This window comes from Anguilla rostrata, chromosome 10, assembly GCF_018555375.3.
Source record: "Anguilla rostrata isolate EN2019 chromosome 10, ASM1855537v3, whole genome shotgun sequence".
Taxonomy (NCBI): Eukaryota; Metazoa; Chordata; class Actinopteri; order Anguilliformes; family Anguillidae; genus Anguilla; species Anguilla rostrata.
In genome coordinates, this window is record NC_057942.1 from 26,952,827 (window position 1) to 26,965,372 (window position 12,546).

At 40.3% G+C, this 12,546-nt stretch overlaps 1 protein-coding gene across 2 annotated transcripts in view; it reads left to right on the top strand.

The window, feature by feature from the left end:
- entpd8 (ectonucleoside triphosphate diphosphohydrolase 8) overlaps nucleotides 1-12,546 on the top strand; it is a 43,376-nt gene that overhangs the window by 19,012 nt on the left and 11,818 nt on the right. For both annotated transcript variants that reach the window (XM_064296293.1, XM_064296292.1), the window contains one exon: nucleotides 839-956. In XM_064296293.1, the coding sequence (XP_064152363.1) occupies nucleotides 839-956 (118 nt within the window). The remainder of the gene's footprint in view (nucleotides 1-838; nucleotides 957-12,546) is intronic.

Below are 12,546 nucleotides of genomic sequence, written 5' to 3' on the forward strand. Positions count from 1 at the left end.
TTTCAGCTGTAGTCCCTGGACAGGTACATTAATATGGGCTCTTGTACATGACAGCACAGTCTAATTTGGCAGCACTACTTTTTAGGACTATGCTGACATTGCTGAAAATTTGAGTTACCAGATCCTGAAGAAGTTAAACGAACATCAGTTTTGTGATGTGTAGCTAGACATCTAGCTATCAGTACACAACTGGCCCAACTTGTTGTCAGGCAACCTGTGATGATGATGATGATGATGATGATGATTATCAACAACATGTAAGCTACCTACCCAGTTCAATTACTAAATGCAGTGAAATAAAAACTTAGTTTGTAAAGTTTCTTTACCTGTACTGATGATATTAGCCAGCTAATATAGTGTCCACACCTAAGGATCACTCACCAATACATTTGTCTGACTCACAGGTTTTCAAAACACATCTCAATCTTGTGCTTATTCCTGTTAATTCTACTCCTCACCTGTTCTCAGTCACTTGGATAGAAGCATGCTCAAATGGTTTGACCATGCTCTTTAATGTTTGATATTTGAAATAGTGCATCTTTGCTGTGGGATTAATCTTACTAGTTGTACACTGTGCTGTAGCTAGCTCATTATAGGGATTCCCATATTTTGCATCACTTCCAGTTTAAAAAAAAAAATATTTATCACAATCAGCTTTCAAGTTGGGCATGGCTGGTGACATTACAAAACTCAAGTCAAGCTGCAATCATAAGCATCAGTTTTTCCAAAAAAATGCATGAAATCCAATTGCTACATAATGTTTTACAACTAAATGATGTTTTACAACATAATGTTGCTACAACACTTTTTTCCCATCCCTTCCCTCTGTCTTTATTAGTATGGGATTGTGTTTGATGCTGGGTCCACTCACACAGCCCTCTTCCTCTACAAGTGGCTTGGAAAGAAAGAAAACAACACAGGAGTGGTCTCCCAGGTTCTGGTCTGTGATGTTGAAGGTCAGTGCAGTGGAGTTCTTTTTGCAAGTTAATTCATAATGCTGTGTAAAGAGCTCTATAGGAAATAAGAAAGAAGATCGGTTCCCAGGTTAGGGGTTGGCAAAAACATTATCCATCCATTATCCAGGGCAGGGTCGTGGTGGGTGCTGGAACCTATCCCAGCATGCATTGGACAAGAGGGGAGGAATAAACCCTGGACAGGCAGCCAATCTATTGCAGGGAACAGACACCATTCACACATTCATACCAATAGGACATTTAGAGTCTCCAACTAGCCTACCTGCATGTCTTCGGACTGTGGGAGTGCCCAGAGGAAACTCTATGCAGAAAGGCCCAGGCCAGATTCAAACCTAGGACTTTCTTGCCGTGAGGCAACAGTGCTACCCACAGCACCACCATGCCATATTTATGCATCACAATTATTAAGATTTGCATCACAATCATTTACACCCCTGTTCACTAGGGCTGTCAGAATATATTCGAAGTTCGAAAACTATTCGAAAATCTTTCTTTTTTTAAAGTTCGAACCTAAATTTGAGCATTCGAATATTAGTTTTGGATCCCGCGTATTGTAATTAACATGCAGGCTTTAATTTCATGCGGCGAATCATGTTCATGCACACAAAGTTCATTTCCTGTGCTAACGTTACTTCCTCTGTCAACAAAAAACATTCTGCCCTGGACCCAGAGCAAGTGGATCGTCTGTTTTTCCTTGCCAATAACCTCCGGTGATACTTTCAGCTCCATGGACACCTAACGTTACTGGTCAGCTAGCCTCGCAAGCCAGTCTCTTTTTTCACTTTGTTCAACAGATCTGGTCAGCTAACAATTTAGGCTAAATAATGTTCCCATGGCAGGCTATGTTTCCTTTCTTTTCTGAAGATTTTGATAAAATTGGATAATGAAAGAAGTTAAACAAACTAAACAGAGTAAGTACTTTATGTTGTTTTAGGCGACAGGTATTAGCCGTTTGAATAGTTTTTGTGTTAAGAAATAAACAGGGATTTCCTATAAACAATAATTTCCCTATGATTAATAAATGCCGATTTGTGGCAAATTACATCCATGAGAAAGTGCTTTATTCATTTGCGCATTAGGCTGTAGAAACTGCAGGGGACTCATTTATAAAATGAACTTGCGTAAAATGACCTGACGTACAGCCACGACCGTTTCCCCGGTAAAATTGAGTCATATTGAAATTTTATAAATAACTACTTTGACGTGATTTTCTACACACGCGCCACACAGTTGATCTAAAACACGTTTTATAAATGAGGCCCCAGATGTAGTAACCTAGTATTAAAGTTCAGCGATGTCCTCTATTCTACTGCCCGCTTGTGGAAAATAACGCGCAGGCCAGTTTAGAGGGAGCGTCACGTGCATATTGCGCCCGACAATAAGCAGCTTATTTTTGTGAATTATAGGCAAATGATATTCGAATATATTCAAACTCTAACTAATTACAAAAGCTTTTGACAGCCTTACTGTGCACCATCTCTTCACAAGGATAACACTCCCGAGTCATCTCCTGTAGTGTTCCATGAGATGGGTGAACAAAATGGGGAGGATCTTTGACCATTCCTCCATACATAATCTTTCAAGAACCTTCAGATCCTTCTGTGTGTGCTTATAGATTTCAAATCAACTGGGTCCAAGTCTGGAGTCAGGGAAGGCCATTGAAAAACATAAACTCTGAGATCAGTCAACCATTTTGTGATTGATTTTGAGAGGTTTTTTTTTTGCTGAAAAGCTCTGTTTAAGCTTCCTGGCATGGTTTCAGAGGCTGTACATATGAACAGATTCATTTCATAGAGTTTATTCACAATTATAAAATACATACCAGTTTTATATTATGCCAGCACATTTTTCCTTTTCAGTTCTCAAGGGGCACTAGCTCTTCACTCCCAAGGACTAGAGAGACATGGTTTAGATGCAGCTGGCCTGGCTAAGGGTAGCCTACTGTTCTGCCTGTGTTCAGTTGTTGCATGTTCTCTTTATTGCTTGTGGCAATGGTAGCTTTATACATGCTATCACTCGGTTTTTTCATCCATTCATCGTTTGTTTTTTGTTTTTTCATTGTTTTTATATTAGAACTAATATAAAAACAGTTAAATAATGCAGTATATGATGTCATATATGTATGTAGGTCATAAATGTATGGGAAGCTTACAATATCATATATACAATAGTATTATATTCAGTACCCAGAGATCAATGGAACTTGACCTTTCACCTCTTATGATGTAATAAGGCAATTTCACATTGCCTCTATTAAAGGTTAAATAACTATCTACATTTTCATTTGGTGCTACCCATAGTAGTGTAAGATCCACGAAAACAAGATTCAAAATGATGTATGGTATGCATATCTGAAAAAATGACCCTCTTCATGAGAATGATTGTAACTTGAGGCTTCAGAATTTTGATGGAATGCTCGGGGACCAGCATTGGAATCTATTGACTTGGATTCTAATTAATGGGAAATTGCACAAATACACTTAGCAATTAATTCATCACATCAATTGTATTTGTACATACTTGATGGGTTTAAAGCCTGTGTTTACTTAGCAAGTTGATAACCACCTTCGTGACATTGGCTAATCCTGATTCCCGTTGTTAGGTTTTGTCAAGCAGTTAACGCAAAGAAACTCTGGGTATGTTAACCTTCCTTCACAGTATACCCCCCAGGAAGAAATCGAACACCATCTATATAGCTTCTGCAGTCACCATTTCTAAATATCATTGAACACGCTACACAACGTTTAGAACTTGTATGACAGCATTCCAAAAAGGATTGAAGTTGTTTTGAATGAAGGGTGGCACAACTCCTTATTAGTTACGTGATATTCATATATTGTTAGGTGTTTCCATTATTTTGTCCATCACCTGTGTATACACACGCAATGGCAATTACAAATCCTATGTAATAAATGTCATTCATTAACAAAGTCAGTCTATAAATAATGATATACATAGCATTTGCTAGGGATATTCTAAAATGCTTAACAAGAACAGTGGTTGCTGAGACTAAATATACCTGTCACAAGGCTCAGGGCTAGGATCCATGTACAGAGAGGACGCAGGAGATGAAGGTAAGTGCGACAAAAAGACCTTTTTACACAGGCAAAAACAAAACAAACAGGAGCACACAAGGAATAGAAAGAACTAAGAACTAGATGCAGGATTGCTACGAGGCTGGCATAACGTGCAAACATAACACTAAAACCAATCGAAGAAACACTGGGAACAAGGGGTTTAAATACATGGCATAGCATGTGAAAATAAAATTAATAATAGTGGAACTCCTGAATGAGTTCAGGGTCCAGAATATTTTAAGCATCATGGAACACGCATCAGGACCGTATCCCTCCCACCAGGCATTGGATGGAGCATTTAACCTGGTGGCTGATGGTATATATGGGCTGTCCATCAATGATTAGTGAGGTGGTGGCCACTGGGAGGAGGGATCCAAGGGGTTGGTGATTACAGGCTTGAGCCTGGACACATGGTATGTGGGGGGGATCCACATGAAACACAGCAACAGGAGCTGGTAATCCACAGGATTGACATGCTGGAAAGATCTTTAAACAACAGAAGAAATAAGGGGCCAGCTTCTGGAGCTCCATCTGGAGTGAAAGATCATGGGAGATACCTTCCATCTAGACTGGAACAGGAGAATGGGATGAAAACAGTGATTAGCCTGCCGCTGATGTCTAGTCAAGGTCCGGAGGAGCATCAATTCAACTTTTGATGAGGTCTGCCAGCAGAAAAGGATGACCGCCCAAGAAGATGCCACACCTGCCTCACACTTAAGCTCAGTAAATGGGAGGCTGGACCATGTACTGGCACTGGGAGGGGGACAACCCAGTGGAAAAGCTTTGGGTGTTGTGTGCATACTCAGCCCAAGGAAGGAACTGACTCCATGGGGGTTGTCCAACATGAAACACCTCAGGGTGGCCGCAGGTCCTGCTTGATGCAGTCCATCTAGTCATTAGATTGGTGATGAAAACCAATGGACAGATTTGCAGAAGCACCTAAAAGAGAACAAAAGACCCTCCAGAAACTGGGTGTCATGGTCAGACACAATACCAATCAGGAAGACCATGAAACCTAAAAACATGTTGCACAACAAGCTGAGCAGTATCTCGGACAGATGGGAGCTTAGGGAGAACAAAATAAGCAGCTTTGGAAAATGTGTCCACTGTCAGCAATATAGTGGTAAAACTCTTGGAGGGAGGCAGACCGGTGATAAAATCCATGGCAATATGGGACTAGGGATGGGAGGGGATGGGCAGAGGGTGCAGAAGCTCTGGAGTAGATTGCTGTGAGGGTTTGCTTAGGGCACATGTGGAGCGAGCCGAGACAAAGGAACTGGAATGCTGTCTCAATAGTGTGCCACTAAAACCTCCTTATGAACTCCAGAGAGCACTGTGTACCTGGGTGGACTGTAAGCTAAGAAGTATGAGCCCACTGGAGAACCACAGAACAAACAGAAGAGGGGATGAAAAGTTAATTATGAGGACCACCCCCAGGGTTGGCTTCATGACACTGTGCCTTCTTGGCAACTGTCCCCAAGTAATCAGAGCCGCAATGATGAAACTGGGTATGATAGGGCCAGGAGGTGGCCCCCCTCCAGGTTGAATGGCCAGTAGAGTGCATTTGGCTTTGTTTTCTTAGTCTCTGGACAATAAGAAAGGGTAAAGATTAAGTGGTTAAAAAACTATGCCCACCTTGCCTGATGGGAAATTCAGCTGTTTAGCCTCCCGGATGAAAGCCAAGTTCTTATGATCAGTGAGGACCACAAACAGCTGCTCTGCCCCCTCAAGCCAATGTCTCCATTTCTCTAAAGGAAGCATACCTGCCAGGAGTTTTCTGTTCCCTTTGCTTCAGCTTTTGTCTGCAGGGCTCAGGTGTATAGAGAAGAAGGTGCACAGGTACAATCTTTGGTCAATGGGAGGTCTCTGAGAAAGAACAGTACCTACCCCAACATCTAAAGCATCCACCTCTACCAGAAAGAGTAGGGAAAGACCAGGCAGTTTATGACAGGGTGGGCCATCAGCAACAGCTGCTGAAGTTCCATGAATGCTGTGTCTACCTCAGGAGATCAGAAGAACTGGGCACTGGAACTTCTGGTGAGGGCGGTCAATAGCGCCACAAGTTCCTAATGAAGCAGCTGTAAAAATGAGCAAAACCCAGGAACTGTTGTACCTGCTTGTGAGGAAGTCTGGGGCTATTCCAGGACTAGTCACACCTTGGGAATCTATTTTCAAAATTCTCAGGAACACAATGAAATGGCACCTTGTGTGTGAAACTCAGACTTCTTGGGTTTCACATAAAGTTGGTGCTTCAGCGGGCACTGAAGGACCACTCGAACGTGCTACCCATGCTCTCAGAAGGATCTAGAAAAAAAATCAAGATATCCAAATATACAAAAACAAAGTGGTTGAGCATGTCTTTAACCCCTTCCCATGGATGCCAAATCTGGCCAATCCTCCATTTTGGGGGTGCCTTATTCAAAGGTGTGAGCATCTCGGAGACTTGGAAAATGGCTTAACTGGTGCAAGACATTTATTTGTACCATTTACAATACTAACTTATTTTAAGTTGGTTTAGGTTATATACATCATTTACATAATGTAGGTAGAAATAAATTTCCACAATTGCAATTATCTTGACGAAAATGCAAAAATGAAGTTGTTCGCTTTCACACTGATCAGCTACAACATTAAAACCACCTGCATTTTTCTACTTTTTTCTGATTTGATATTTTATTTTCTCTGTTTGTAATCAAACAATTCACACGTGGTCAAAGCGCAGACTCAGAGCTTTGTTTCTCCTGAACATTTTTTACATTGAGTTCAACAGGAAAATTAATCAGGAGAAACAATGCTTGTAGTATCTACTGCATATCTGGCAGCAGCACGGTGGTTTGAGGCTCATTTGATACCTTGGACCCTTGATGACTTAAAGCCATTTAGCCAACAAATGTGTTCCATACTGTATCAGCATAATTTACAGCTGAATCTAGTCCCACCCCCCAATTCCCATAGAGATCCATTCAAATGCAAGAGTTTTTGTATCACTTGTAAGACAACCTGACAATAAGATATCCAGACTCTGATGATGTTGATAGGTCACAGACATCAGGAAGTCATGGCATGCAAAGAATATGCAACCAAATGCAAAACATGACTCTTTTATTTGACATTATGTTAATTTGTCTAAAACACTGAAATGGGGGACTGCGTATAAAAAGTGCTGTAATTACTACATGGTGAAACACAAATGTATAAGAATACCTTTTAATAAAAGCTCTGAGTCTGAACTTTGACCACATGTGAATTGTTTGATTACAAACAGAGAAAATAAAATGTTAAATCAGAAAAAAACAGAAAAATGCAGGTGGTTTTAATGTTGTGGCTGATCGGTGTAAATTGTAATGAAATAGTGAGATATAAAACAGGTAAAACTATACATGTCTTAGATCATAAACTCTTGCCCACAAGTGTGCAAAATTAGTGTGATATGTGGAACTACTAAAGATCTATGAAGCAAAATGTAAGCAGTGTACTTTGGTGTTCCTTAGCTTCTCCAAATCTATCCAAAATATCTAAATTGTGCATTGCTGTAAATCACAACATAATAATGTATTTCATTGAAAATAAAGTGTTTTGACTCAAGAAACTCACTTTTGTATCATTTTCAAATAGGTATTACTATTATTCAAACAGTATGGGTGTAGGATATCTAGGGGGTCCAAAAACATATCCATAATATCTCCAAAAATGACTAAAATGCTTTTAGTCTAATATAAAAAATATTAATTTGCCCCTTATGATGGTTTAAGATGAAACATCACATTGAAAAATAATACAAAAACAGTGGGCCTCATTTACAAAACATGTGTATGACCACATTTGATAAACTGTGTGTAAGAACGTTTCCAAGAACATTTCAGCATTCATAATTTTTTTCTTACCTGTATTTGGTCATGGCTGTTTACTTATGCTAATCACATGAACAGTATTGTGCATAAAATTTACAGACAGTCAGCATTCATCATCTCATACACCTGGGATATGCACAAAAACAAAGGTCTGTACGTGTGTCATGGATCCCATATTGGTTTTCCCTGGGAAAGTTTTTAGGAACAAAAGTAAGAATAATTTGAGAAAAGTTTTGTGAATGAGGCCCATTGTGACAAGCTGTGGTATACATACCTAAATGTGTAATCATTCACTCTCATATGTTTTTCTGTAGCCTACTCTACAGTATGTAATGTTTTGTTGCATGGGGATGCGACGACTGTGCCATTTGGTCCACCAAAGAGGCGGATTGGTCTCGGCTGCGCCGGCTGGGGGAGAGAGCACACGCACCTGGGTTGCGGTAGCTAATCAGCCCAGGTGCTTAAAGGTGTGCTGCTATCCACAGTTTGGGGCTGAGAACTGGAGCTCACACTGAGGGCGAGTTTCTTCATTTCAGTTGCGTTTAATTTCAGTTTTGTTTCTTTTAACAAGACGGGGAACCCCTGCTGAAAAGTGGGAGCAGCTGGCCAGGTGAAAATCTGGCCAGCTACGATTGGGGAACTGAAAAGTCTTTGCTCGGTTTTGCTTCCTTTTGTCTTTGTTATTTTAGTTTGTTGTTTTAGTTAATTGTTTTTGCCTGGAACCCGTGAGGGGGAATGGGGAAGATGGCGTTTATTTTATTCCATGTTTGTGTGGGTGCACTCTCTTTCTCTCTCCATGCGGCAACCAATGGTGTTCCCCGACACTGCTGCATCTCCCTCCCAGGGGCGTCATGCTGGTGTGTGACAATGGCATTAAAACAATATTCCACAGTCAGAAAAGATTTTGCTGATAGTTCCAGCTTCACATCAAATTGGTGCATAACATAACATGACTGAGCCACCTACGAATGTTTTGGTTACGGTGTGTAATGTCCTCAGTAGAAAATAACACTAGCCTATTGCAATATACTCAATTTCAAAAAAAAATATAACAGAAAATAATATAACCCAAATACACTACATGGGCCAAAGTATGTAGACACCCCATTCTAATTAGTGAGTTCGGCTACTTCAGCCACACCCATTGCTAACAGGTGCATAAAGCATACAGTTATACAATCTCCATAGACAAACATTGGCAGTAGAATGGGTCATACTGAAGAGCTGAGTGACTTTCAACGTGGCAACATCAGTACAGCCCCCCCCATCCCTCTAACAACATGTCTCCCCATTGGACATTTTACCGACACCAGCCAAATCTTCACCTACACGACCCAATCAAAAACTCGCATACACACGCAAAATACCCATACCTTTTTACTCTGAAACATTTCCAGTCTAAACTGCTAGTCTGCCTGTGGCCTAGTGGGCAAAGTTACAGTCTTGGAAACATGGGGTCGTAGGTTCAAGCCCAGCTAGGAACATGTTTCTTTAACCTGCTTTTACCCTCACTAATAATTGTCTACTACTTCTCAATTATTGCTTTTGCACCATATCTACCCGCCGTTCACCGAACGTATACACTGCATTATGACGTACCGTCTGCACGTTCAGTTATTAACCGGCTACAATATTGCAAAGCCATATGGATTCAACGGGAGCTCTTCTGTGCTTACTGGCCTGTGTTCTTCTTTGAAACCACGGACAGGTTTGCTAATGATATTTCACGCATTGCATAGCTATGTCATGGTGCTGCACAAACAAAGTCACAGACTGGTAAACCTCCGGTTGAAGGATTGAATCCCGCCTCGCCCTCAGGCAGATAATTTCCTCTTTTACACTAACGTTTTCTTACGCTTATATATGCTTTACCAAAACTCACTCACGGCCACCCATATGCATTTCATGATGGCAAATGTATTCCTTTCATTAAAAAGTTACACCAGTTCACCACGGTGCCATTTCTACTAACTATATTTCTTCACTTGGCTACCGTACAAAACCTTCTTATCCGCAAACGCCACGTTTCTACATTCATGTTACCTCGCCCTGTTCTCTATCGAGCCACATACAAACAATTACTATGTATGTATGTTCTGCAACTCCCCATTAAAACATTACATTTAAAATCATGACTCACTCATAATTATAACTACTAATACCGAACATGAGAAAAGCACATCAGTGCAATAGACTTCACACATTACTTAACCCTCCACTTTAACGAATAATGCTTTATACCGACTGTTATATATACATTCAATAAGGAAACTAAGCTCGCTCATGGTCACTTCATTTACTTCGCACTATAGTCTGTGATCATGTCAACCTTTACCTACATGCCCATTCTGCTAAACACATATTGTTTCAACTACGCAATTTCATAATTTTTCCTAATTTCTCTCACACTGTTGTTATTTTCTCATATGCAAAGCCTGCTGGGACATATGCGTCTGCTCCTATTCTGCACTATCAAGTTTTCCGGTTCTAGCTTAGCAAAACAGCGAAGAGGATTTCTACCTGCAGATAAGCCTATCAAAATGCCTTATAAACCTTACAAACACTAAAAGTGCATCTCCACGAAATAACACAACAGAGCAGGACAGAAGGGTACACAAGTTGCGACCTAGGGAGCTCTAATTCTACGGGCTTGCTGATTCTTTTGTCAATCAAGGCTCGTTGGATGGCCATCAAATCTGTGAGTACATACACTGGCCATATTTCACCTGCATTTCTGATGCGTTTACACTTACGCCACCGCACTCTTTGTCACAGCCACTGTTTTACATATATAGCAAACCGAAACTGCTAAACGGTACACGCTCATCAGACTGTACAAATTCACACAAGGATAGCCATAATCCACAACCGTTTCTTACAGGGTCACTTCGCATTTCTCACTCTCATAATAAAACTTTTTGCAAAAAGAAATGATATCTCATAAAAAACACATTTTCAACGTACAAAAATGCCAAGTTACTCACATATACAAGACATACACCGTCTATAACTCATTCATTCAGACTGCCAAAATCCAGGCCTGCCATTAAAAGTATTGATATCAAAATGACGCCAAGTTACGGTACTACAAACAATGTAGGCTATCTTGCCTCACTGAAATGAAATAAGATGTATTCCAAAGCAATGCTACCCAATATTTCCTTAATTCTTTCAAGTCACTGGGCCCGCAGAGAAAAAACACTGGAGGCTCAACAGGTAAATTTGAATAAAGACTTTACTTTCAAAAAGTAAACAGAACAACCAAAAGGCCACGAGGGGCAATTCCAATAAAAAAACTAAAACTTCAAAGAACAGAAAACACAACGAGGAACTCAAAATGCTAGAAGAAAAACAAGAAACAAGAAAACAAGCAGGGGAACTCGAAAATTCGGAACACTTGGCGAGGGTAAAATACAGGCAGGGCAGAACAGAAGTCATGCAGAATGCTGGCAGGGCAGAACACAAGCAGAACACACAAGGAACCAGCACCCAAGTCAGGGAAACAAAGAACTTAAATAAACCAGACAATAACCAGACACAGGTGAACTCAATACATAATCAGACCAGAGTGGGAAGGGATAACGAGACAACCAAAAAACAATAACTGAATAATTGAAAACAATAATACAATTAAACACAGGGAAAAGCAATGAGGTAAAAACCAACAGAACTACAAAACTGAACTGCCACCATCTGGCGGCCCAAAAAAGGAAAAGCAGAAACAGAAACACAGAACCATGACACCCAGGGGCAATTTAGACTCTCCAATTAACCTAACCTGCATGCCTTTGGACTGTGGAAGGAAACCGGAGTACCCGGAGGAAACCAACACGGACACGGGGAGAACATGCAAACTCCACACAGAAAGGCCCGGGCCTTTCCATATCCATTTTTAGAAGCTCGGTGAAACCTCAAATTAGTGGTGCAAATGGATCCAAATGGATCATAAAATCATAGTAAAATAAAAACCACAAAAATAAAAGACCACTTAGAAAAGTGAGAAGTATAAGTAAAATTAAAGACTAAAATAAGAGAGTAAAAAAACATAACAGTGAGGGTGTTGAGTAAGTAAAGAAAGGTATGGAATAAATGCCATTTTGAAACTTTCAGTGGATTCTGCTTATCATAGATCCTTTAGAAGGATTTTCTTGAGTTTTGGTCCATAGTAGCTAAAAGCTACCTGACCAAATGTTTTTGTTCTGATAGTAGGTATTTATAGGAGCTTGCTACCTGAGGATCTAAGGGCTCTGCAAGGTGTATAGCTTAAAAGCAAATCTTCAAGATATTCAGATGCAAGGCCATGACATGTAAACAAGTATTTTACAGGAGTATTTTAAAAACAATTCTAAAAGTAACAGGTGGCCAATGGAGTGCTTTTAAATGATGTGTGCTCTCTTTTTAGCTTTGGTTAACAATCGTGCAGAATAATTTTGGACTAGTTCCAGCCTGCTTGTAATAAACGCTCAGCATTTCCCTGGGTTAAAATGGGCGTATTCTTGCAAGGTTCTTCAGATTATAAAATTCAGATTTTACGGTATTGCCAATGTGTGAGTGAAAATTCAGGTCAGTGTCAATAGTAACTCAGAGACTCTTTGCTTGATGTTTAACATGAACTTCCCTTGGCTCTAGATGTGAGAAGAGTGT